General features: G+C 48.5%; 2 protein-coding genes across 9 annotated transcripts; both read left to right on the top strand.

Annotated features, from left to right (window-relative positions):
• Positions 1-1273: 1273 nt before the first annotated feature.
• On the top strand, positions 1274-11987 carry LOC128910780 (vitamin K-dependent protein C-like). The gene is made up of 9 exons (XM_054204456.1): positions 1274-2172; positions 2533-2616; positions 2988-3148; positions 4120-4144; positions 4694-4804; positions 5519-5659; positions 6026-6135; positions 7108-7225; positions 11272-11987. The coding sequence occupies exons 2-9, from the start codon at positions 2550-2552 to the stop codon at positions 11838-11840; spliced, it is 1302 nt and encodes a 433-aa protein (XP_054060431.1). The 5' UTR covers positions 1274-2172; positions 2533-2549; the 3' UTR covers positions 11841-11987.
• A 201-nt stretch (positions 11988-12188) lies between these two features.
• On the top strand, positions 12189-23636 carry LOC128910779 (coagulation factor VII-like). Of its 8 annotated transcripts, XM_054204450.1 has the most exons (10): positions 12189-13509; positions 13592-13927; positions 14519-14701; positions 16411-16571; positions 17415-17439; positions 17572-17685; positions 18902-19033; positions 19653-20281; positions 21823-21940; positions 22883-23636. In XM_054204450.1, exons 3-10 carry the CDS (start codon positions 14611-14613, stop codon positions 23458-23460), a joined length of 1848 nt encoding a protein of 615 aa, XP_054060425.1. In that variant the 5' UTR covers positions 12189-13509; positions 13592-13927; positions 14519-14610; the 3' UTR covers positions 23461-23636. The 8 variants fall into 8 exon arrangements, with proteins under 8 accessions (XP_054060425.1, XP_054060428.1, XP_054060422.1 ...); XM_054204453.1 differs by having other exon boundaries at positions 12189-13927; positions 14582-14701; positions 16477-16571; XM_054204447.1 differs by having other exon boundaries at positions 12189-13927; positions 14582-14701.
• Positions 23637-24294: the final 658 nt, after the last annotated feature.

The following is a 24294-nucleotide window of genomic DNA, read 5'->3' as shown; positions in this document are numbered from 1 at the left end:
ATGGGTGGAACACAAGGTTAATTGCTGAAGAGCTGTGATTTTTTTTTTTAAGCCTTGTAGCTTTGCTGCCTCAGGTTCCCCATCTATCAGAATTTACATCTGCCTGCAATTTATTAAATGAAGTTAAATTACAATTTCAATTTGGAAAAATTTGAGAAAAGTGATCAGCACTTCTGGCTAAGAAGCTGAAGGCTGCGAACGTATGTGAGATTTTTCCAGAAGCTTTCCTATAGAAGAGGCAAAATGGAAGCTTTTAGGTTTTTTTTATACTCAGGGGAAGCAAGAAGAACAAAGTGTGCAGTCTGGTGTGCTTTTTCTCTTCAGGTTGTAACGGGGGATATCTTTAAGCTGTGAGATTTGAAAGATCCATGATACTTTTTTACTTCAGAGAGATTATTTCCTTTGATTATTAATGCCCGTTCGTACCGCTCTGCGACTCAGAACTCTCCACGGTGTTAATTAAAATCATGTGGAGCCTCTGTCTTGCCAGTCTCACGAAGTATCTCTGTTTTACTGAAGGTGAACTAGAAAGTAGTGAGCACAGCACTGTAATTGTTCAGATTGAAATGGTTACCTGGCATGCACAACTGGGCAGATCTTGAAGCATCCTGGAGCGTCTTTTCTTCAGTCCCCTGTGCCTGGAGCCGTGCGATTTACCTGAGAGCCCCAGTGCTGGCTTTTAAAATACATATTTTCTGCACTGCAGTAGCGAGAGGAATGGGAAAGGAGGAATATAAACCCCTCAAACCACAAGGGCTGATGGAAAACTAAATTCATTCTTTCCAAGTATCAGTACAGGCTTAAAAAAGAAAAAAAAGGCGGGGTTTAGGAGGCTGGCACATTGATTTAGATGTTTTAGGTTGGCAGTTTGTTTACACGTCCTAAATTTCCAACCTATTCCAAGTCTTAGAAACAAAAGTATTGAAAAGCATGTAACCTATGTGGTAGCAAAGCGCTATTTCTAGACAGCCAGGTCAGCTGCAAATATTATGAATAATATTTGTATGAGTAACAAGTGGAATATATGGTACCGCACTTCTTTTCCAATTTCCTATTTTATGTTTCCTGTCTTCAGATGTGTTTCGTAAACTTTATTTTCAACAAGTCTGTTATCATTAATCTCAGCTGAAATTGTCTTCTTGAATGCTGAAATTAGCTCTGTCAGTAGAGCTTTGCAGTGCACACAACTTCCCCAGCTGTGATTTTGGATGCCGCAATCTTTTTTTTTTTTTTTTTTTATTAGCACAAATCCCAAATGGATGAACTTTGAAACCTTTGTTTAAAGAGAACTTGTTTTCAAGAAAGTCCATGGCCAAGTTTGTAAGGGAAAAAGAAAAAAACAGTTTTATAAGCAGTTGGAGCTCTCTTCAGCAGCGTCGCTGGACATGAGCTGAGATCCTGGGGAGCCCCACCTTTTCCTGACCCCCGGTGGCACTTTCTGTGGTGAAGGACCCCTAATGACACACGGTTGCACAGGTGATGTGCATGAAGGTGTCACGCACTGTACAGCTCACAGAGACGCTGCTGCACAAGGGGGACGCGCTGGTTTGTACCATCGCTGATGGAAGAAAACTTCGGACAAGGGTCGTGTCTTTTCTCTACAATGTTTAATATTCAGAATTCAGTAGAAGCTGATGGGCTGCTGAGAGCTAACCCAGCCCTCCAAGAGATGCAGCAGGCTGGTACCAGCTTTTCGCCCTGCCTCCTCACAGCAGGCGGCTGGTGGGGCCAGCACAGCCTGCTCATGGCTTCGAGGGGTTAGTCGCCTCTGTCGTGGACACTTCGATGAGAAAGTGAAGTGGGAGGACTCTTAAAAATAGCAATGTGTGCCCCTTTGGGGTGGTTGCATGCTGTGAGAAGGTGGTAGGATCTCTCAAGAGACCTGAGCACCGATGTGGTTACACTTACTCGCTAAATATATCTACTTGCTAGACAATTAGAAGAAAAAAACCCCAGATTTGAAGAAGGCAGAGTGGATGCCTCAGCTATTTCACTTTTCTCCTGCATGCAGGTAAATTGTCAAGCTCCCCCTGAGCACTGTTTGTTTAATGACTAAAAAGAAAGCACTTCATGTCACCCCAAAGAGTAAATATTGGAAGTTATGGATTAACTAAGTTCCAGCAGAGCTCATGGCGGAAGAATAGATCACGCTGATTCACACTGAATAAAGCAGTAAGTGCTTCAAAAGTATTGTATCCTTCGGGATTTCAAAGTACGGCTTGATTTAATGAAGTATAAAGCTTGTCGAAAATGTTCGGTGACGAGGGGAGGATGTCGGGGCAGGCAAGAAGTGTTGTGGGGGAGCTGCTGATGGGTCGAAGGGAACTAGCAAACCAGTCTGGAGGGCTGCCGATGAACGGCCACTTTGGAGCTGGAATCAAAGAGAAAGTCACGGCACCACACAGCATTCGGCAAGGGAGCTGCTCTGAGAAAAAGAAGTGATAGAGCTAGCTGAATAGAAGCTGTGCAGCAGGGGGGTCGTGCTGCAGCTCAGCAGCGTGCTCCCCTTCACATCTACCGTCTCTTCTCCAGGTGACTCCTGCTGCAGGATGTGGAAGCTCGTCACCATAGGGGTGCTGCTTGCTGCCTGCTCTTCACGAGTCTGTGGTACCTCAAGTAAGTTTTCATTTTAGAGGTACCCCTCACCCCTTTCCTGCTGTGAGCGTGTTTCCTGCTTCTCTGCCAGTCACGGGGAGTGGCTGGGATCATTCCCACGAGGGGGGTTTGGATTCCTCTAGCAGAGGTTCAGAGTCACGGTGCTGGGCCGCGATGGCTGCCCGGTCACAGCTCTCGGGAGCCCTGTGAGCTGCCTGACTGTCACAGAGCAGAGGCTGGAGCTCACTCCTGAGCCCATGGTTTCTAGGGCAGGCTGTCTTGCGGTGCTAGAGAAGGGGCTGTTGCTCTGATGAGCCTCCTTTGGGAAAGGACCATTACCAGTTTTCAGCCAGCTCTGTTCCCTGCTTGTGCTCTCACATTTTTGGTCCCAGTATTTTACAGCAATAAAGATGCAAACCAAGTCCTGAAAATCCAGAAGAGGGCGAACTCTTTCCTGGAGGAGCTCAAACCGGGCTCTATGGAGCGTGAGTGCATTGAAGAGCGGTGTGACTTTGAGGAGGCCAGTGAGATATTTGAAACCAAGGAAGCAACAGTAAGTTGTTTTATTAAGGATGCACGTGGGACTTAAACAATCATTTGTTTCCTTAAAGTATTTCAGTCCAGGGCATAGGAGGTCTTGCTCTCGGCACTGAACATGCATCACTCCTGACTCCTAAGGCGTAGGCATGGTTTTGAAGGTAATTGTGTTACAGTGATTGTCAAGTTACCACCTGTATGGGCTACAAAAAAATTGGCTGCTCGTGCATGTCCCACCTGACCTAATTGTGAGGTTTAGGTCCCAGCCAGGTAATGCCAATCCCTGCTTGACCCTGTTTGGCTATTCTTGCTGCCACTGAATTTTTCCCAGTCCTTCTAGTCCTTTGCCCTCTGTTGTACATTGGCCAGCTCTGGCTGCCTTTCACTGACTCTCCCCAGTCTCCCACCTGTGCCTGACAAACATTTCTCTTATCACTAGGTACTCTCTCCTTCTCCAAACCTCGTATTTTCAATTGGGCCCTACCTTTATTGTCAACATCACTGATTCCTGCCCCTTTCCACATCCAATTGTTGTGGTGGCTTGGACTTTTTCTTACTGTGTTAACCAGAGTAGGCTTGCCACACGGGATGGACCATCCTTGCTGTCCTATAGACCTCAGAGTGGAGTGAGGTCTTTCTTCCCAATGCCCGCATTTTGTCTAACTGAGCACAAATGCACTCAACAACAGCGGTGACACTTACCTGGCAGTAAGCGACAAGGAAAGAGAGAAGCTGTGGGGATGTTGTGGTGCTTGGGGGTCCGCAGGCAGGGCCAGGGGCATCTGTGCTGAGTACGGGCAACGCATCAACGTCTGAGTTGGCCAGTTTTGTTGGTTTGTAGTGCCGGTCACTACACTGTCAAGAAGAACAAGACGATGCTGTTGACCCGGATGCTGTGTTCTGTTGACCAAGACCATGGTAGGCTTTAAATCCCTCGCTTGTGAAAAATCTGCTTCTAACCTTAACGTAAGTTTTGTTTCTTCACAGATGAATTTTTGGAGCAAGTATGTAGGTAAGTGAAAGACTTTCCTAATCATTTCTCTGTGTTTCCTCAAGAGTAACTAGTACTCAGCCTTCCTGCCTGCTGCCATGTATCACATACTGATTCAAATTCTCATTCTCTCTTATTGGGTGTGTGCAAAGAATGTTTGCCAGTCCTGTTGTACAAGCAGCCTTCCTAAAAAAACTTGAGGTGCATCTGTGCCTATCATCAAGCACCTCCCCAGAGCTAAGGCACTGAGCAAAAGTGCTCTCTGATGCTCTAACCCTGCCTGACGTGGCCCAAAGAGGAGCCTCACCCCTGCTCTTGGCTTCCACAGTGACCTGCCTCTGCCCTGTCTGTCTCAGGTTTTGCTCTTTCTTCCCCACTCTGCTCACTCTGCAGCTGTAATCCAGAACCCAGACAAGTGCCCTTGTCTCTGGGCCGGCACCGCGGAGGTATCACCAGTCGGTGGCAGAAACCATGGGAAACCACGCTTGGGAATCTGGGGAGGGTCTGTCCGTGTTAGTGTTTGATCCGTGAGTTCTGTGTGATTTCAGGGACCGCGTTTTCCTGTTTCAGATGGAGATCAGTGTGACCCACAGCCTTGTTCCAATGGGATCTGCAAAGACAATATTGGAAAATTTTCCTGCATCTGCAGCAAAGGCTGGGAGGGAGCTTTGTGCAATTATGGTAATGCTGCCTTTAATCCACTATAAAATAACGTTCTTTGTGATGGGGGTCTGTGTAGTAGGGGCCGGCGCTTTTGTGGTTGCACACTATACTTGCTTTCTTTACTAATGTGATCTCTCTTTTGCTTCGCGATGTGGTAAAAAGATGATCTGTGTATATCTGAAGCACAGTGAATTTTGTGTTGCCAAGGGAGACGTTTGGAGATCTGAGATATGTAAATTTTACAAAAATACTGGAAATAATTCTGTAAGGTGGGGTTTTCACTTACTTTAGAACAGTAAGCACAGGGATGATAGCGGGGTTTTTTTACAGTACAGGGGGAAAAACAATCCACTGCAAATATTTGATTGTCATTACTGTGACAAATTCTTTCTGGACAAAAGCCAGATAGCATATTTAGGGACGAGCATGTATGTCATATTTTATCAACACTTTGCACTAACTTGTGCTCGGTGACGGTGAATTTTCTGTTCTCCAGCCTACCTGCCCTGACAGTAATCTCTGTTTTCTGCATCTCTCCACTGCCTTACTCTGGACCAGGGCCTGTTTGCTGTCTCAGGGCCCAAGCGCTATTAAAGGCCACAACCGTCATCCCAAATCCATTGTCGGCTGTTGCTCACTTGAATCACGATGTCATTTTGCCGCTTTACCTTCCTGCGGCTCTTTAGCTTTCCAGCTCCTCACACCTCTCTTGCTGTTCGTGTTTTTTTGCAGAGGTCAAATACACCAACTGTTCTGTTAATAACGGAGGATGTCAGCATTTCTGTAGGGATGACCCTGCCAACCAGCGCCGCGCTTGCAGTTGTGCGTCTGGGTATCAGCTGATGAATGACCATACCATGTGCAAGCCTGTAGGTAAGAGGAGGATGTTCGTAGTCCAGATTTGACAGAGGACTATTCAAACACGATGGAAGAGGTTTTTATGGGAGAACTGCCTGCAGTGCGCTTTGTACTGCTTTTCAAAACATCCATTCCATGTAGAGTAACTCTCTTCCTGCATTTCCCAACTCCGTACATCCTTTACGGCCTTTCACCTGTGTTTGCCTCATGGAGACATACAGGGGAATCGGGAAGCTGCCGCCTCTGCAAAGCATTGAGGGACTTCCGTGAAGCCACTGAATAGTATCGCCTAGGTTAGAGAGATGGAGGGAATGCCTTAGAACCAGGTTTTGTGTTGGGTGATCTGGTCTTTGCTGGTTAACTTCTCTGCATCTCCTGTAGTGGAGTTCCCCTGTGGAAGAGTGAAAATGGACTACATTGAAGCCAAAGCAGGATTCAATATTCGGCTCATTGAGGGAAAAGCAGGAAGAAGGGGAGACAGCCCTTGGCAGGTAAGGAGAAAAGTTTTTCATCACAGATAGTTGAGGCTGTTCCTGACCAGCGCTGCCTGCCAGCTGCCCCAGAAAGGCTCCAACATTACTAGTGGTGGTGTCACGTGAAGCTCAGATTCCATTAGCTTAGCTTTTACAAAAGCAACCCCAAAGTTGGAGTAACAGGGAAAAAGAGTTTATTATCTGTTAAGACTCTTGACCTTGCCACTGTTGCTAAGCTTTTTACCGTACCTTGCCAACAATGTCAAGAGAGAGAGTAGTGATGACACTTATCTGTTGTCCCATCCGAGGGAAGGCCATTCGATCACCGCAGCTCGTGCTGCGTGGTGCCTGCTCCAGCAACTGGCACAGCCGTATATGGGAGTGCGAGGTAATCTTCTCCCCTTTTCTGCATGGATCTGCTCTTAAAAGCCTTGTCTGTCATAAATTCAATTTAGCAAATTTAATCTACAAAATATGCCATAGCTTTTACAGAGCGGGTTGGGGCATCACAGAGGAAGGGGAGACCTGGCAGAGCTTATCGTGGAACTAGTGAGCGTGTATAATCAGGGCCTGGTGCTCTTTGACATTAAAGGCCCTTTTACACCATAGCACGAGAGTTGCGGCCTGAGATGACGCACTGTCTTCTAGTGTGCTGTGGACACAAGAATAATCCCCTCATTTGAGCTCTGTATTTCACAGCTTTGAAGTACCAAAGTGCTTCTTTGCAGTGACCAGCATCGTCCCATGCTGCTTTGAACAAAGCCAGCGCTCGTTCAGGAAGAATATTCTTTTCCGCAGGTGTTCCACAGAGACCTTGTTCATAGTGTCTTTGTCCCACTGTAGAGCTTTGGCTTCAGTGAATGTGACGTGCTTTGGTGCTTGATGTGTCTGGGCATTTCGCAGCCACTAAGAAGAAGGTGTACAATATTTTGTGAGCCATGCTCCACGCGGTGTCAGACCTCTCTTTTTTTTTTTGTGTGTGTGTTTCAGATTATGCTGCAAAATAGCAAAGGGAGATTTCTGTGTGGGGGTGTTCTCATCCATCCATCTTGGGTCCTAACAGCAGCACACTGCACTGAGGCAGAAGAGAGGCTCAAAGTAAGACTTGGTAAGGAAAAAATCTCTGCCATTCCCAACGTTTATAATCTCAGGAGAAAGACCAGCAGGTTGTGAAGACAAAAGTCCGTCTTGGTTGTAGGAGCAGGTTGTCTAGGAAGTATTTAATATGCACTTTAGCACAAAACAAAAAAGTCTAGTAAAAATCTGATCTCATTTGAGCCACTGTCAGCCTTACTGTGGAAGTGAGTTGATGTTTGTGAGCGCTGCTGCTTGTCTACAAAGGCTTGGTCTCTTCTGCTTTTTTTTTTTCTGGTGATGAAAATATTCAAGGTCATCCCAGTACTGAAAAAAAAAGCCTTGGCCCCAGGAGGAGAATGTCACAGTGCGTCTTCCTGCCTCTTCATACATCTGAACACCATTAGTTAAGAGAGTTTTGGTAGAGAAGGAGGAGAGGTGCTGCAGAATGGCAGCGCTGCCTTTGCTGGCTCTGCTGCCCTTAAGCATGAGAGCATCCATGCCGAGTACGGTACATGTCTGTACGGTAACAGACAAAAGTAATTGTTCTGTTCACGCTTCAGTAGAATTTGTTTTTTGGTTAGTGCTTTCTGTCTACCATTAGTGACAGAGGCATAACAGCTCGACTGCTTTCGCTCTCTGTTAGTGAAAAGATAGGTTGTTCCCAGTAATTGTGGGAAGTCGTGCAAAGACATTGTCTGTATGTGTAGCCTGGGAAATACATCGTCTGTATGCGTGTTCCACGTACACTGTGGATGTGCAAACGCTTGAGAACAGAGACAATAAGGCACGTACAGATGGATGTGTTTATGTCCATCTTCCATTGTTCAACACGAAGGATGAATGGAAAAGCAGGTGATATACCCTTGGGTCCTCCCAGTGCCAGAGTATCCACCTTTTCCACAGAGGGACATCAAAGCAGAAGTGCGGGTGGTAGTTTGGAAATATATAAAGACTACACATCTCCAAGCACTTCCAGTTCCTAGTAAGTAATTTTCTTCCCTTTTAAATGTTTGCCAATATGTCTGTTTAGTTTTAGTGAGGCCCAAGAAGAAGAAACCTGTGTTCAGTTTGCTTGGTTAAAAGATCTTGGAATGTTGTAGGAAAAAAGGAACCATCAGCTGTGGCGCTTGAACGCTCTGCAGCGCTAGATGTAGCCTTGAGTGTAACTGGAAGGGGTCAGCGGGAACGTGGTAACTAGGGGAAGTACTGAGGCTGCACTTAAATGACTTCAGCCTGACCTTGTGCTGCAGGTCTTGGCAGAGATCTGTATGGTGACAAGCTTTCAGGTGGGATGGCTGTGCCCAGAGATCGCTCTGCAGCAAAGAAAGAAGGGGTGGGATCTGTCAAGAGTCCTGTGCTGTCCAAATAAAAAGTGATTTTCAGTGGGTGAAGAAAAACTCGAGAACCCTGATTTGAGAAGATTTTTTTTTTTCTTTCTTAAATGAAACCCAAGAGATATCTCACACATAAATTTGAGGTGTGTATGCGGGTGACCAGGATGACCAGCAAGAGGGGCTCCAATTTCTTTCGCTCTCCTGGCTGCCCAAAAGCCTTTCCTTATGAACAGAGGAAGAAGCGAGCATGCGGTCACGGACTGAGAACGCTTCTCATTCAGCCTTGAGCAATACTGCTGTGGTGAGATGGAAACCACAGAAGGGTCCTTTGCTGTGGTATGGGGGGGGCGCAGGACTGAGATGACTACAGCCTGCGACTTCAGGAGAGAGAAGATTCTCCTCCAAACGATCCTCCAGGTCAAGCAGAAGGGAACCTTTTTAAGACCCAGACTGACATAACGTGGTTTTCCTTTTACATGTATCTTTTGGGCATTTTATTGCCACCAGGAAAGCAGTTCTCATTGGAAAAAGGCGTGCTCTAAATCCGAGAGATCTAGCGAGATACACGGAACAGAGCTTTGAATGGAAACATTGCCGTGTCTGTGGGGGCAGGTGTGAGCTCCATGGCTGTATTGAAGGTCGTCGGACTGCGACTGCAGAGGTGAATCTTGACCTGCCTCTGCCAGGCTGGGGCACCCAGCGCTGTCCTGAGCTCTTCCCGCAGCAGCTCTGCTGGCCGTCCCCGAGAGCTAATCTGGAGGGGAAGTTTGCACTCAGGAGCGCAGGGAGAATTCCTGTAGCAGGACTCACGTGGCTTTGTAGCGGCAGAAGTGAAAAGCTGGATCTCAGAGTAGCTGAAGTCTTGGAAGATGGATTTAAGAAGAATTCGATTTTCCTGTTTGTGGCTCTTGTTCCTGCATCTCCAGCTTGAAACCATCCAGAAGTGTGTTCTGGGGGAGCAGTTGCTACAGTAGCACCAAAGCTGTCACCCGGTTGTTCGTAGGTGTCTCGGGACACAGACAGTTCATGGCCATGGTTGTAGACAGCACAGGGGAAGCCTGGCAGAAAGTGTGCTCCTGCGCAACTCAGCTGCCTTCCTCAGAGGGGTTGATCTGGCAGTGTTCGAGTCCAGAGTTGTTTCTGAGGCCCAAAGCAGAGTTTTGCACCTGTGAAGGTGGGAATAAACCCCCTGCCCCCTTATTTGTCAGTCAACCCCAAGCCGCAGCGGCTGCGAGTGGGTAGCAAGGAGATGTGCTCCAAGGGTGCTACGGACACTGTCGCCACAGAAGAGAGAGGTCATGACAGCAGAAAAAAAACAGGTTTTTGAGTGTTGTCTTGGTAACAGCAAGTCCTTCAGGCTCTGGTACAGCAGTGTGTCCGTCAGAGCTGTTTCAGACACCTCCTGTGGTCGTGTGTGAAATGCCCACTGGCTGCCTGCAGAGGAGCAAGAGCAGAGGCTCCGAAATAATTGGTTTGGTAGTCCCAAGATCTGAAGCTGGACTTCAGGGGTCTTTTGAGAATCTGTTGCTGGAGCTACTGTGGTTCATAAAGTCCCTGTGCTTGGAGACACTGACTCTTTACAGGGAAAAAAAAAAAAAGCCCAACAGCTGCACTATGACGTTGCCTGGCTCAAGTGCAGGGGAGCTCACACTGAAGTGAGTGACTTCAGGAGACCTGGGTCGTGCAGAGTCAGAGCAACTCGGCTTTAGGCTTTGTATCCAGAGGGACTCAAATAAGCCTGAAAGAAAGCAAAAGTTAACGGGAAGGTGAGGGAACATATTTGAAGGATAATATTATGAAAAGCACATTTGAAAAGGTGGCGATAAAGAGCAACTTCCAACTTAACCTGTAAGGAGACCAAGAAGGAAAGACCACTTCTGTCGCACCCGTGCCGAGGTGAGGTGTCAGCCTGGATGTCCTGCCGCCTCCCATGCGTGTGCCCGCCAGCAGCTCGGCTGTGCGTGATGGACAGTTCTCCAGAGAAGTCCTTTTGTCAAGTACATGCTGAAGCAGGCCTTGATATGAAGCTTAAAGTAACCAACAGCACAGCTCAGAAACGTGACAGCCACTGATTGTTGTTCTTGGGCTGCCTCTTCCCAGCCTGTCAGAGATCTCTCTCTGTCTTTCCTTTTCCAGCATCTCGCAAGTGACATGTTTCTTGCCTTTTTCAACTTAGTTGCCTGCTTACTGTTCCGTAACTGCTTGACCCACAAAGTGGCCGTGGTCACGTAGCACAAGTAATAACTGGGAAGTCTTAAGTAGTCAAAAATTCCTTAAAAACACAGAAAGGAATAGCCTTACCAGTCAGTCCTCTTTGTCCTATAAATCCTGAACTTAAATCCTGCAGGCAGTGGTTATACAGCACAAAGCTCTTGTACACTTGCTCTCCCAGCTTTCAATGTGGACTCCAGGAAGGCTGTTGTCCTCCCGAAGATCTCTCAGGTTGCACAGTTGTACTGTAATACAAACACAACAGGGCCCTTCAGCTTCTCAACTGATGACCATAGCTCTAGGGTGCTAATTAATTTAGAACTGCGTGTATTCATGATTTAGGGAAATATGGGAAGTTTACACATTTGTCCATCTAAGAAGAACCTGTAACATAAAACGAACAAATGTCTGTGTTACAAGGGAAGTAAGAGCGTGAAGTACAGTCCTAAAGGCCAGTGTAATCCAGATGCCGCGGTGCTGAGGGTGAAGGAAGATCCCGTAGCATCCGTAATCTTCTTGTTTGCTCTTCCAGGTAAATTTCACCGTCTCCGTACTGAGACAGATGAGCAAACCGTTTGGGTTGATAAATACGTGAGCCACGAAAATTACACCAAGGAGACATCCGATAATGACATAGCCATGCTGCACTTGGCTGAACCCGTGATGTATAACAAGTACGCGCTCCCGATCTGCCTTCCCACCCGCGACCTGGCAGAACGGGAGCTGACAAGAAGTGGGAAGCAGATGCTGGTAACTGGCTGGGGCAGCACAAGCGATGTCAGCAACAATTACTCTACTTTGCTCAGTTATATCGAAATCCCTATAGTTCCCCGGAACGAGTGTGCCCAGGCGATGAGATTTGCTATCTCTGACAACATGCTGTGTGCTGGGAGCTTAGGAGACAGGAAAGATTCATGCAGCGGGGACAGCGGAGGCCCTATGATCACTAAATATAAGGACACCTGGTTTTTGGTAGGACTGGTGAGCTGGGGCGAGGGCTGTGGAAGAAAGGAGAAATTTGGAGTCTACACCAAAGTCAGTCAGTATCTTGAGTGGATCCAGCGCCACATTGATGAGATGTCAGCTTCTTTGAAGGGCTGATTCTGGCCCTGAGGGTCTGCAATATGGTGGCTCTGTGCTAGTGACAGTCTGCAGTGTAACCTACTGTCAGATCTTCAGTATTAAATATTGAGTGTATGTTAACCTCGTGTACTGTTTTCCTTGGTACCTTTTTTTTTTCTTTGCTTCTTTTTTTTTTTCCTTTTTTACATTGTTTACACTGATTAGTTTCCAGGTTCTGTTGTTTATTTGTAGCATGGTCCCACTTAGGCCTTACAGGCAAGAAATAATACCCTGTTCCGCTGAGATGCCGCGCAGCAGCGTAGAAAATAGGATAGTCCCTGGTCAGGTGACTCCATCTTCGAAGTGTAAAATGACTGAATCGGGTGGGGGGGGGCGGGCAGGAGGGGACAGGGAAAAGCGTTTTAAAAGTCAACATAGCGATACAGTTCGGTCATTTCAGCCTTACTCTAACATATTATCTGCAGGAACTGTTTTACTCTGTATAATTTTTCTTTCAACACAACGAAATGTGAATAATATCATCACTGCCTCCGCTCATTCCCATCTCGCTCCATTGCTCACAGATTTAGTGGATTCAGCAGGTCACTAGAACTTCTCTGTATTTTCTATTCCTCGCGCACTCAATGCCTGATTTTACCCCCCTCAGAATTCCTTAAAAGTCAGTGGGAATTCTGCTGTTATTAAAAAAACCCAAGATGTTTAATTCCAAGCTTTTGCATGCTCTGTTTATTCTACGGCCTGTAATTTTCTTCTAATCAGCAAGTTAAGTGAACGCTTTTGTTCATTCCTATTCTAAATGCACTCAGCATTACTAATACTTATTCAAAATGTGTTTGTGTTTGTGTGTGTTTGCATCTGGATCCCTATGTCTGTGTGTATATCAGCAGATAAAATAAAAATACACAGCACCAGTAAGTTCATAGGAAGTAGCGGTAGTCAAAATGAAGTTTAATAGAATCACTGTTTAAGCTTGTTTTTAATCTTAGCGCTTAAGCCTATTAAATATAATTAATTTTACAAAAAAAAGGTGAAAACAGCTCTGTCTGGTGTAGTGATATATGTTTCCAACATCTCAGTCAGGATTTGGACCCAGATTTGGATCAGCGAAGAAGGTCGGTCTGCACTTGTGATGAGATTGTTAAGGGAAAAAACCCTCAGGTACAGCAAAATTGTATTAGAATTTGAAAGAAATTTAGTATGATTTCAGCAAAGAAGTTTAATACCTCTTAAAGTTGTGGACTTGCTCTCGGTGGCTTTCCAGCTGCTTACGTGCTTATTGAGCAAGTGCTGAAGTTGATTCATGCATTAAAGAAGTAACAGCAGGGCTGAGGGAAGGTGCTGGAGGTAAGCCCTGGCCGCACTCAGCCATCTTTCCGTGCCACTGCCTGCTGTCTCCCTGTGTCACAGCCCGTCTCTCTTTTCCTCTTGTTTCCCCTCCCCTTTTTTATTTGGGACTGGATGTAAGGATCAGCGAACATTAACGAAGAACGCTTGGAAGAGCAGCCTTCCGGCCAGGGCCGGCAGAAGAATCCGTGCTTCTGAGAAGGCTGACGTTGCTCGTCGTTGAATTACAAGGAAAAACGTGATTGTGTTCAATGCCAGTAAAACACAGGTCAAATTAAAGGCCTATATTGTAAAGTCAGTGAACAGCTGTGGCTATTCCAGGGCAGCATTTGCCTTCCTGCAGGTGACTGCTGTGGACCCTCCTCTGCGCTCGCAGCTCTGCATGTTTCAGCAGATGTTTACAGAGCAGCTTCTGTGTTTTCCAGATCAGTTGGGCTTACCTATGGAAAGGCGATGGCGTGTCAGAAACCTGCTCCTAAAAATTCCAGATTCTCCTGAAAAATTTGTTGCGAAGAAGTGGCTTTTATTGTTGGAGGGTGTTTTTAAGGACTTTTTTTTAATGCAGACGTGTACGCGCATGGAAACATACACACAATTTTCTTCTGATTTTGTATTTCGAATGTGTTGCATAGAATCCAGGAGGCTGTCTCTCCTCTGTCAATATTTGGGACTGGTTAATGATCAACCTCTTGACCTCATGGCTGTTCCTGGTGTACATCCAAATCCCTCTCCTGTCTTCCCCTAAAAAAATAAAGAAAAAAGTGAGTATAATTGCATGGTTCTGTTTAAAGTGAAGGCATTCTGGATCCTGTGTTTTTGGAAAAAAAAAAAATACAGGTAGCAAAGAGGTATGTGCTGCGGAATCCTGGTAAATTATTCAGCCTGGGAAGGAAATATGATGAAATATAAACTTCTGTCTTGTAACTTGTGCTGCCAGGTACGTGGTGGATGGTTTCCTCGTTGGGGTGTGCACGTACGGTCTGACTTGACGAGACCGTCAGCAATTAGACAGCAGCTGCCGTCACCAGCGACTGCTGGCTGAAGCGTGCAGCTCAGACCTGGGCCCGCATCCTTCCCCGATCAAACAAAGCTGTCGCTGGAACGGTCTCCTGCTCCGCTGGGGCCTGATCCCTGCCTCCCGTGTTCATCACCGCGCTTCTATTGCTTCTGTGGGCTTTGGATCTGGGCTGGGGCACCCTCGGCACGTTGACTTGCAAACTGTTGGGATTCCTGGGATTTGGATGCGTGCAGCGTCTGAACAACGGGCATCAGGCCGAAATGGGCTGGGTAGAATTTGCTTGCTTTGTCCCTTCTCTTCTCCTCTTGCTTCTACTTCTTCCTCCGTTTTGCAGGCTAATTCACCCTGGCTGGTTTTGTGACAAGATACCAGTTTTGTTCTCCTTTTCCCTGTGAAGGCAATCAGCAGGAAGTCGGAGTATTCTGAATGCTCACTGAAATGGGGAGCAGTTCCTCACTTGTGGTGTTTCTCCTGATGATGTGCTCCATCAACGGCAGCTCTCCGTTTTCATACTCCGGTAGGCGTTTCTGATTTACGTTTTTAGCTTAATTGTCTTTGTTGTGGCAATCTTGGCATTTAAACAACATTCCTTTCCTCAACGCAAAGCCCTGTGAGTTGAAGAAGTGCTTCCTGAAACGCACAAGAAAAAATGAGTATCCATATTTCTATTTCCAAGAGAAATCAGCCTTTCTTAACTTCCTACTTAGGCTACTGCTCTGTTGAAGGGTATCCTCCTTGTGACATTGAAGCCAAAATCTGAATTATTTTTGCATGGCAAAGCTTTCCAATTTGGGAAGCTAAAATTAAGCCCTTTCAACATGTGTTCTCGGACCTCGCGTTGATTTTACTACCACAACTATGCCAGGTTTGGAAATGGCTTCAGGAGGCTTTAGAACAGGCGTGGGAACATATGGGATCTCACCGATCATTGTGGCTGCCCTTGCAGAGGAGGGAGAGCAGAAGTAGGAGCGGTGTCTGCAAACCACAAGGCTTTCCAACAGGCACGGCCTCTACGGGGGATGCCTGCCTACAGGTGGCCCCAGGACTCAAGGGGTGGTGAGGGACAATTTCGCTGACATGGGTGAAAGGCAGGATCCGTCCAAAGCTGTTCTCAGCTCAGAGTTTTTGGGTGCTGTTTCCAATGGCCTGGAAATGAAGCAATTGAATATTATTCCAGAATTTCAGTCATTGCTGTAGATCCCGATCCTGCAACTGCAAGGAAATGTATGTCTTTATGGTCTGTCTCTAAAACTCTCTTCTGTGTCAGGGGGTTTTGACTTGTCTAGGATGCCAAACCGTGACTAGGAAAACGGAGTCCTGACAAGTGAACTGCTGTATGAATTTTCGCAGCTTTGTCAGGATTACGAAGGGAGCTTTCTTCCTAAAACACTTCTTGGCAGCAGTTTTTCAGTCTGTCGGGTGGACGGGTTTTGGGTATAGGGCCACACTTCTGGAGATTTACGGCAAAACCCTCCATCTTCTCTTAATAGTGCTGGCGTGGGACTTTCCTTCAGAGCGTCCTGGCTGGGAAATCCTGGGAGCGCTGCACTTCAGGAGGTGCCGTAGCAAAGACTCGCTATGCAGCAGCCAGGGGGGTGTGGGGGGGACCCTGCTGCCATAGTCCCTCTTCTGGCCGCTCCTCCCTTCGTTTATCGGCAGCAATAGCTGTTGAGACATCGCAGGAGGGCAGGCGGCGTGGTGAAGTGAAGTACAAAACCGACATTTTATATGTTTCTTTTAATGACAGCACGGTGTCTGTCCCATTGTGGTCCCGGCAGCTGCCTGGGAAGCACCGGGGCTCCATCACTGAGTGCCTGACACAGCTGGCACCAAGTCCAACCCAAACCTCTCCTTTCAGCTGTATTTCCACGTGCACGCATGGCCAGGCAGCTAAAGGTTGTTGGGAATCGGGATGGCTGGCAGGAAAACACAGGCAGCTTCCGGAGAAGCAGCTGTAATCCTCAAGAGTCTTGTGGGATAAAAAGTTACTTCTGCACCAGTCTGCAAGTCTCAGTAGTGGGTCTTTTGTCCCACTTAAAAGGAAGCTTTAACTACAGGTGTCTTTTGTTGGAACCCAGACTAATTTTATTTTCCTTTAGGCTGGTTACGTAGATTCCCACTCCCCTTCTTTGTATCATGTACCCAGCTGAAAGCCTGCCTGACTGTGACTGTAATGATGCCGGTTTGTTGTCTTCCAGTATCAACTGTTGGATTTTGTTTTTCTAGTGTTTATGAGAAGAGACGAAGCACACGAGGTGCTGAAAGTCCATAAACGTGCTAACTATTTTCTAGAAGAGATTCGTCCAGGGAACTTGGAGAGAGAATGCAATGAGGAGAAGTGTTCATTTGAGGAGGCTAAGGAGATCTTCCATTCGCAGGAGAAAACAGTAAGAAGCTTTATTTTAGGAAAAATAGATGAAAGTTAACAGTGAGCTGTACGTAACCCTTCCCAAGCCACCTGGCGTGGCTCTGACAGCTGTGTGCCCATGGATTCCGCAGCGTGGAAGTCCGGATGGGACACTCGCAGCACCTCTGAGATCTCGCTTTCCAAGCAAGAGCTCGGTTTGTTGTGTGAACGTTAGACACAATTCCTTAGAAAGTATCCAAAGCCTCTTTCTGTCAGAGCCTAAAGCTGATGCTTTCAGAGGCCACTTGCTTGATCAGACCCCTCCAAGCACCCAGGAGAAACGCCTTGTTCCCAGGGCCTGACAGCGTTGGCTGGGAAGCGGGGCCGCAGGCATTCCGCCGGGGACCTTCTGCTGAAGCTCGACCTGCAGATTTAAGTAGAGTTGCCTGATTTCTCTTGTGCCCAGCCCAAGCTGCTGTGGTGATGTCCCCCTGAGCAGGAGGTGGTGCAGCGCAGTAGGAATGGCTCTCGGTGCTGAGGACCTCGCGTTGACACGTTTTGGGGGTGGGGGGTGTCACTTGGAACTCCTGGGCCGGTGCCACAGCCCTGTCACTGGCTGGAGGGTTCATGGATCTTAGCTGTTGGTTTAGTTTTCAGTCCAGTGCAGTCCAGTTTCCGCATTCTGTGGCTGGCCCATGATGCAAATGAAAGCCAGCTGCGTGGCGATGATCAGGAGATCTGCTCTGAGAATGTATTTTATGGTTCTAATCAAAATGTTAATTTACATGCATCCTAAAAAAACCCCAGTTTTCTAAATTACACCTTCAGTAACCGATACGAGCACTTTTTGACTGTTTTCTTCATTTGTGATTTCTTCTTGCAGATGGAGTTTTGGTTCAATTACAAAGGTAGGTTAAAAAAGGAATTTTTAAAAAATCTATTTCTTGTTTCCCTTCTGGGTACAAAGAATTCTGTGGCAGTTTAAAGCCAGGCTTCTCTTAATTCCTGGAATTACACCATGCCTTTTTTCTTCTTCTTAGGTTTAAATCCATGTAGTACAAATCCCTGTAAAAACGGTGGAGTCTGCAAAATAAGACACTACAGTTACTTTTGCATCTGCCCCCCCAGATTTGGAGGAGACAACTGTGAAAAAGGTGAGTACGGGAACAGAGACATTGGCATTCGTTGTGAAGGAAGGATCAAGGACGGAATGTGCTCCTCGGATGCTTGCACTGAACCTTTGGACAGGCTTCTCGCTGGGGTTGTCAGCGGTGACTGTTTCTGCCTGATACAGAAGGGGCCGGTTGTTAAAGATTTATATGTTCGAACAGCGTGTTCTTCTCTGAGACGCTGGGGCCCGGCCATCCCGGGAAGGGGATGGAGTCGTGGCAGCGGCTGTGGCTGTGGCTCTGCTGGGCGGCAGCAGCGGTGGCACTGCCTGGCACCCACCTCCTGTCACGCAGCAGCTGCAGCTCTGGGCTTCCCAGTGTCTGTGGCACCTGGCTGTGTCCTGTCCTCCCCGGGAAAGGATGGGGAATTACCCCTTTCCGTCACCTCTGAGTGATAACAGGTCTCCTGCCATAGATGCCTGCGCTGGAAGACGCTCACGGTGAGGTCCTAGCCGCGTTTTGATTTTACTGAGTAAATGCAACAAAGGAGTTACCTAAAGGTTACTGTAAACCCAAACAAAAAACCAACAAACTTTATGTTGTAATATACAAATGATGAAAACTGAAGTAGAAAAGCTGCCTGTCTCCTATCGGATTTTTGGTCCCGTGAAAATACTGTATCCAGTTTGCAAATGACGGAGGCACGAATTTACAGCAAAAGCCAAACTGACGTGGTGACTGTGCATCAGAAGGAAATCTTTTTGCTTTTGTCGACCTTTTCTTTTTCCAGTGAAGCAATTAAACGGGATTCTTCTTTTAAAGTAACAGTATATAAAAAAAACCTCAGTCAACTCCTCACAGGCTTGGCCTCCACCAAAATACCTAATACTTAAAATCTGTCATGATGTAAAAGGTAAGGTGTGCAGACGGATCCAAGATGAGGTGTTTGCTCTTCCAGGCGTTTTCTTGCCCCTGCTCTACGGGCAGAGCGGACGAGGGCCCAGCCGTGGCCTCAGGACAAAGCTGGCAAGTAAAGAAAAGGGTAGAAATGGGTGAACAGCAATAGACATAAGGCAATAATCCCCAGAGCAGCGCGGGTTCCTGGAACTGTACGAGGTGGCTCCTTCTGTTTACTTACCAGGTTTCAGCGGAGTTGTTTTTCCGAATTTCTTTGATACAAGAGCAGGGCTCGAAGCTGTGCGCTGCTTCAGGGTCGGCGCGCACCGCTAACCAGGCAAATGCGCCTGTGTTTCCATCGCAGAGCAGTTCGAGTGCTGGTACAAGAACGGCGGGTGCTGGCAGTACTGCCGGGACGGCAGCGCCTGGCGGGCGGCGTGTTCCTGCGCCCCGGGGTACAGCCTGCAGGAGGACGGGAAGAGCTGCCTGCCAGCAGGTAACGCCCGGCCTGCTGCCGGCCTTTTCCTTGCAGGGGTGGCACAAGAGCTTGGTCTTAGCGTGTGGAAAAGATCTGCCTTATTTCTAATGCTCTGTTTATTTATTTTAAATTTTAAGGGTCTTCTCGATCGGGTGTCTCACTAATGCAGTGCCCCCCGTGAGCAGCACGGTCTGGGGTGGGCCCGTTCCTCCCGAGAGCAGCACGGGCCGAGGAGGAGCTGAAGTGAGCTGTGCCGCTAAAGCACAGCGTTAGGCGGGGAGGGGACACGACAAGGGTCTTCAGAACTGTGTGCTAAGGTGTCCTGTCACAAGGGGGGCGCTGGGTTTGGCTTCTGTCCTGAAGAGAGCCCGGCCCGCTCCTGGCGTAGCCAGCCGGCTCAGAAATAGCACAGCCGCGTGCTGTGGCTCCGTAATTAGCTCGACGCGCCTGGCGCTGATAGTGGGAGGGGTGTGGCAAAAGTGGCGTCTGACATCAAGGTGTCGGTGTTGTTCCCGAGCTCTTACAGGAGGGTTGAATCCCATCCTGGGACAGGAAAGTGCTGCTTTTGCGTTGGGAGTTTGACATGGCACCTTGCGCCCTAAACTCACGGCTTTGTTTCTGCCTTTCCTCCCTCCAGCACCGTTTCCCTGTGGCCTGATTAAAGCCAGGCAGGCGCTGGAGGAAGCGCGGCTGGGGCAGAACCGGCTCCCGAGGGGCCGGCGGGAGCACGGGGCTGAAGCGGCTGAGTGGAATGAGAGCACGGAGTGGACACTTGGGCAGATGGAGCTGGAACAAAGCGACACTGGGGAAAATGAGACCATCTTTGGGCAGAGCATGCGCACGGAGAGGGACACTGAGGTGGCGGGAGATGCTTCCAGCTGGAACAAGATGCTGGCGGATGCTGTGACCCGGGAGCTGCTGGGAGATGGTGCTGCTGGGCGGGAGGCGGGTGTTCCTGAGCACGAGGAGCCCCTGGAGGGGACGGGCTGGCCCGGGAGCAGCCCGGCCCCTTGGGGTGAGCCCACCCGGGGCCCTGCATGGCCCAGCGAGACCACAGTGCCTGCTGCCAGGTGGCAAGAAAGGGTGGAAAATGCTGCTGGGCAAAACCAAACCACGCGTGACGACGGGCTGCACGGGAGCAGTGACTGGGGGAACGTTTCGGCCGTGCCTCAGTTCGCCCAGACAGATGTCAGCTCTACATTAGAGCAGAATGGCGCCAGGATAACGGGAGGAACGTTGTGTCACCGAGGACATTGCCCCTGGCAGGTAATGCTTTTCTTCCAGCCCTGCTGTAAATGCCACACCTGAACGCTTCTCACTTCAGCGTCACTGGTTCCAGCTGGAGCCGAGTTCATCAAGCCATTATAAAGGGTTTTTTTCAGGTCAAGAGCAACACAACCGCATGTATTTCTCAAACTTCTGCGGGTCTTTTTAATGATACGTGCCTTAGTTGCCTCATTTATCATTCCTCCCCCATCCCAGATGCATGCGCTTTTGTGATCTCAGCCTAATACTCTCCCAGCTACGTCAGTCGGATCCTCTCCTGCCCCGTTACTCAGGTTCTCTAAGTGTCCCTGGTGAAAAGCTGTGCTTCTGACTCCTTTTGGAATGGCCAGTGATGTTGTTGACAAAAATTTTTCTATGAGCAGGTGAGATTCTTCATTTAGGGGGCTGCGCTTTGTGTACAGGTTACGGTAAGGAACATACAACTGGGGGGCTCAGAGGGGCAGGCGAGCGGCATGTGGCCAGCAGGGGAACCTCCCTGACGTCTGTCTTTTGTTTCCGCTATCTTGATTTGGTTTCGGGCTTTTTGGCGCGTCCTTAATTTGTTACTAATTTTCACTTAGTTGTCTCTGTTTCATCAGCGTCTATTGCTGTTCACGGGCGTGCACGCAGAATGTTAACAGGCTGATCTGAAACCACTCGCGTTACTGCCAGGCGGTTTTATGGCTGTCACACAGAAGGATTTCCCCGGGCCCCCATTGCAAGGTGTCTCACGGGTGACACCCGTGGGGACAGTGCCCTCATTGTGCACTGGACAGAACTAAAAACATCACTAGTACATAGAACTAAGTCAAAATGGCTCATGTAAAACATGACATTACTCCAGGAACTGGACAAGGTAGGAGGGCAGACTCTGTCACACCTTTTTTTTTTTTCCACTATTTGATTATTAATTTCACTGAAACAAAATTAAGCTTTTCCTTCAGTCTTAACACATGAAGTAACAGGTTCAGGGAGGAGTTTAAGAGCTGCTGAGGCATTAACAGAGCCTGTAATTCTGAACAGACAAGACAAACACCCAACTCTGAGCAGCGTGCCTTTACTTCTCCATGTTCTGCTCTGTAGATGGGTCCAAATTCTGTTACCAATAAAAGGAAAAATAACAGTTTCTGAATCTCCACTCTTACTTGCACTTTCACTTGATGACTGGGAAAGCGAACAACTCTCTTCTGTCCCTCGTTCATGTAGCCAAACAGCGCGCTCTTCCTTTTTAACCTGAGCCTTCCCCCCAGAAGAAAACGAGAAGCCACGTGAAGAGTCACAGTCAAACTTGTTTCCTTGGAGGAATTCTACCACGGCTCTAATCCTAGTTGAGTTTGTCAAGCCCAGGTCATCATATTCCATTGTTGCAGATGTGCAATCGTGTCATTTTATTACTGTTTCAACATCATCGTCTTTGCTGCACTGTCGTCATCACTGCCAGAAGTGGTGTTTCCAAGAGCGAGGGCCCGCGGCTGGCCAGTGCGAGAGCGAGCGCGTGCGTACGCCCTCGACCCAGCCCTGCTGCCTCGTCTTTCATACAGGTGTTGATCCGCAACAGCAGAGATATCGGTTTCTGCGGGGGGAGTTTAATCAGCAGCCGCTGGGTGGTCACTGCTGCGCACTGCCTTGACCTCGTCAGACCACACCACGTTACCATAGGTGAGTACGGGCTGCAGTTCGGTCATCTCTTACTTAAAACGCGCTTTGTAAGGTACAGTTGAGAACCAGACGGACACATCCAGCCTGGCACGGATTTACAGAACGCTTCATGTTTTAGTAACAGTTAAGTGCAGAGGGGCTGCAGCTGGTGCCTTCGGTTCTCACAGAGAACCTGGAGCACGAGGCACAGATTTACCTTTTTGTTGCCCATTTTGGCAAACTCCCTGTGCGTGGAGACTGAGCACATCTCCAGGCGCGCCGCAGGAGGCAGAGGGATTCCTGTGGGTGATGGTCTGCTCTCGTGTCCGTTTTAAGATTAGTTTCCTGGTGAGCTGCCGCCTCACCGCCTTCTCATCGCCTGTAGCTGCCCTGAGCAGAACGCCCCTCTGCCGCGTCATGTACCACAGCAGCGGGAAGGGGAAGCCCTTGCAGCAGGAATGCTGCAATAAACACAACCCTGTGCTTGACACCTCCAGAAAAGAGCGGTGGGAGAGGAGCAAACAGAACACAGTGCTGGGGAACTGCCAGGAGACAGTTCTTCAGCCTTACCCTGGCTGCATCGTCACGCTTGTGTTGTGTCCCCGAGGGGGGAAACACAAGGTCCCATGGAAGCTTAGACAAACTCTTCAAAATACAGTGCTTGCTAAAAGCAATGACAGGATTTATAGTAAAATCCCTGCCCCAGAAGCCATAATCTCTGTAAGTATCTGTTTGTCCAGTCAACCCCTTTGTTTTGCCCTTAAAGGGTGAACTGGAAAGCCTGATGTGCAGGATCACAGCAGCAGCGTAAGAAATTATTGTTAGAGAACACGATTTGTTTTGGTCTGTGCTTTCTCGGGATGAACGGTCAGAGCCTTAAGTCACCGTCCTCCCTGTTCCCCCTGACACTACCGCCCAGGCTGTTTATGGTTTGCTTAGCATTTTAATTTGTCATGGCTGCAGGAGACTTCGACAAATATCAAAGAGAATTCAAAGAACAGAAGATCGGTGTGGAACGGAGCTGGACACATCCCCATTACGATTCAAATGACTACAACGGTGACATCGCCTTGTTGTACCTGAGCGGTGACGTTATTTTTAACGAGTATGCGCTTCCCATCTGCCTCCCCAGCCCTGGCCTTGCCGCCCTGCTGGGCGAGGAGGGGAGGGTGGGGATGGTGAGCGGATGGGGGGCCACGCACGACAGAGGCTCCACGCTGCGCTTCCTCATGAAAGTCCGGCTGCCCATCGTGGCCATGGAGACCTGCCAGCGGGCGACAGATAGACTCGTCACTGACAACATGTTCTGCGCCGGGTACCGCGCTGAGGCCGCGGACGCCTGCAAAGGGGACAGCGGGGGCCCCTTCACCATGTCCTACCACAACACTTGGTTTCTCTTGGGCATTGTGAGCTGGGGCGAGGGCTGCGCTGAGGAAGGGAAATACGGTGTCTATACGAGAGTATCCAACTACCTCCCCTGGATTAAAGAGGTTGTTGAGAGTGTAGCAGATTCGGAAAACTTTTCCGTTAACTTTTCCTAATACCATCTTTAAAAGGACCAATTCAGAGTGTTTCAGTCTGAGGCGCTAAGCAGTTCCTGTCCTTAATGGTGTAAAATCAACGAATGGAGTCCATTTACCATGAATGGTTAAATTGCTTATTCACGAATTACTAAAATACTTGTGTACAATAAAGAACTATTCTGCAAATAACAAAAGGAGTCAGCTACACCTTTTCTTAATGTAAATTCCTTTCAGAAAGGTGGGGGTTGTTGTTGTTGGGTTTTTTTTTTTAGAGAAAGAAAAAGCTTTCCCTCTCAAGCATCACCTGCGTAGTGCAAACCAGGCAAACGGTCCTCTGTGGGAATGAGTCCCTTAGGAAAGGAAGAGCGTTTCTGGTCGTGTCGCCTGTTCTGAAGCAGGTGCTGGACCTGTTGGCCCATCCATGAGGTGTCGTCACCGAGCAGAACCGTTATCCCAGTTACCCCCGCAGCATCCTCTGAGCCCTTTCCAGCCTTGCCGTCACCTTCCTGAGGCGCGGGGACAGGGGAGCAGCGCCGCTCCTCTCGTTCAAGAAGCGATGAGCCAGAGCAGAGCTGGGGGTCGGGCTGCGCAGAGGTGCGATCCCGGGGGGGGCTCAGTGTCCCCCACCGAGCTGCTCGCAGGGCTCTTCACGGCATGAGGCAGAGGCAGGGACTGCTGTAATTGCACGGTTCTCTTTCTCCTTCCGTTTCGAAATATCACTAAAACGCTTCGCAAATGCCAGCTGCTGCTCTGACCTCATCTCCGAGCCTCATGGCCCCTAACGGGAACACCGGCCTTCCGCGGCGCGTGTAGTCGAACACGAGGCGGCGCTGCACGGGCGGCGTCTCTGGG

The sequence above is a fragment of the Rissa tridactyla genome, chromosome 6, assembly GCF_028500815.1.
Source record: "Rissa tridactyla isolate bRisTri1 chromosome 6, bRisTri1.patW.cur.20221130, whole genome shotgun sequence".
Taxonomy (NCBI): Eukaryota; Metazoa; Chordata; class Aves; order Charadriiformes; family Laridae; genus Rissa; species Rissa tridactyla.
Note: the sequence above shows the minus strand (reverse complement) of the source record. Positions and strands in the feature narration are given on the sequence as shown.

Coding starts and splice junctions, on each gene's coding strand:
- LOC128910780 (XM_054204456.1), top strand. CDS start 2,550: ATGTGGAAGCTCGTCACCATAGGGGTGCTGCTTGCTGCCTGCTCTTCA. Junction 3,149..4,119: donor TTGAAACCAAGGAAGCAACA/GTAAGTTGTTTT, acceptor GTTTCTTCACAG/ATGAATTTTTGGAGCAAGTA. Junction 6,136..7,107: donor GGGGAGACAGCCCTTGGCAG/GTAAGGAGAAAA, acceptor TGTGTGTTTCAG/ATTATGCTGCAAAATAGCAA.
- LOC128910779 (XM_054204450.1), top strand. CDS start 14,611: ATGCTCACTGAAATGGGGAGCAGTTCCTCACTTGTGGTGTTTCTCCTG. Junction 14,702..16,410: donor CTCTCCGTTTTCATACTCCG/GTAGGCGTTTCT, acceptor TTGTTTTTCTAG/TGTTTATGAGAAGAGACGAA. Junction 21,941..22,882: donor ACCACACCACGTTACCATAG/GTGAGTACGGGC, acceptor TCATGGCTGCAG/GAGACTTCGACAAATATCAA.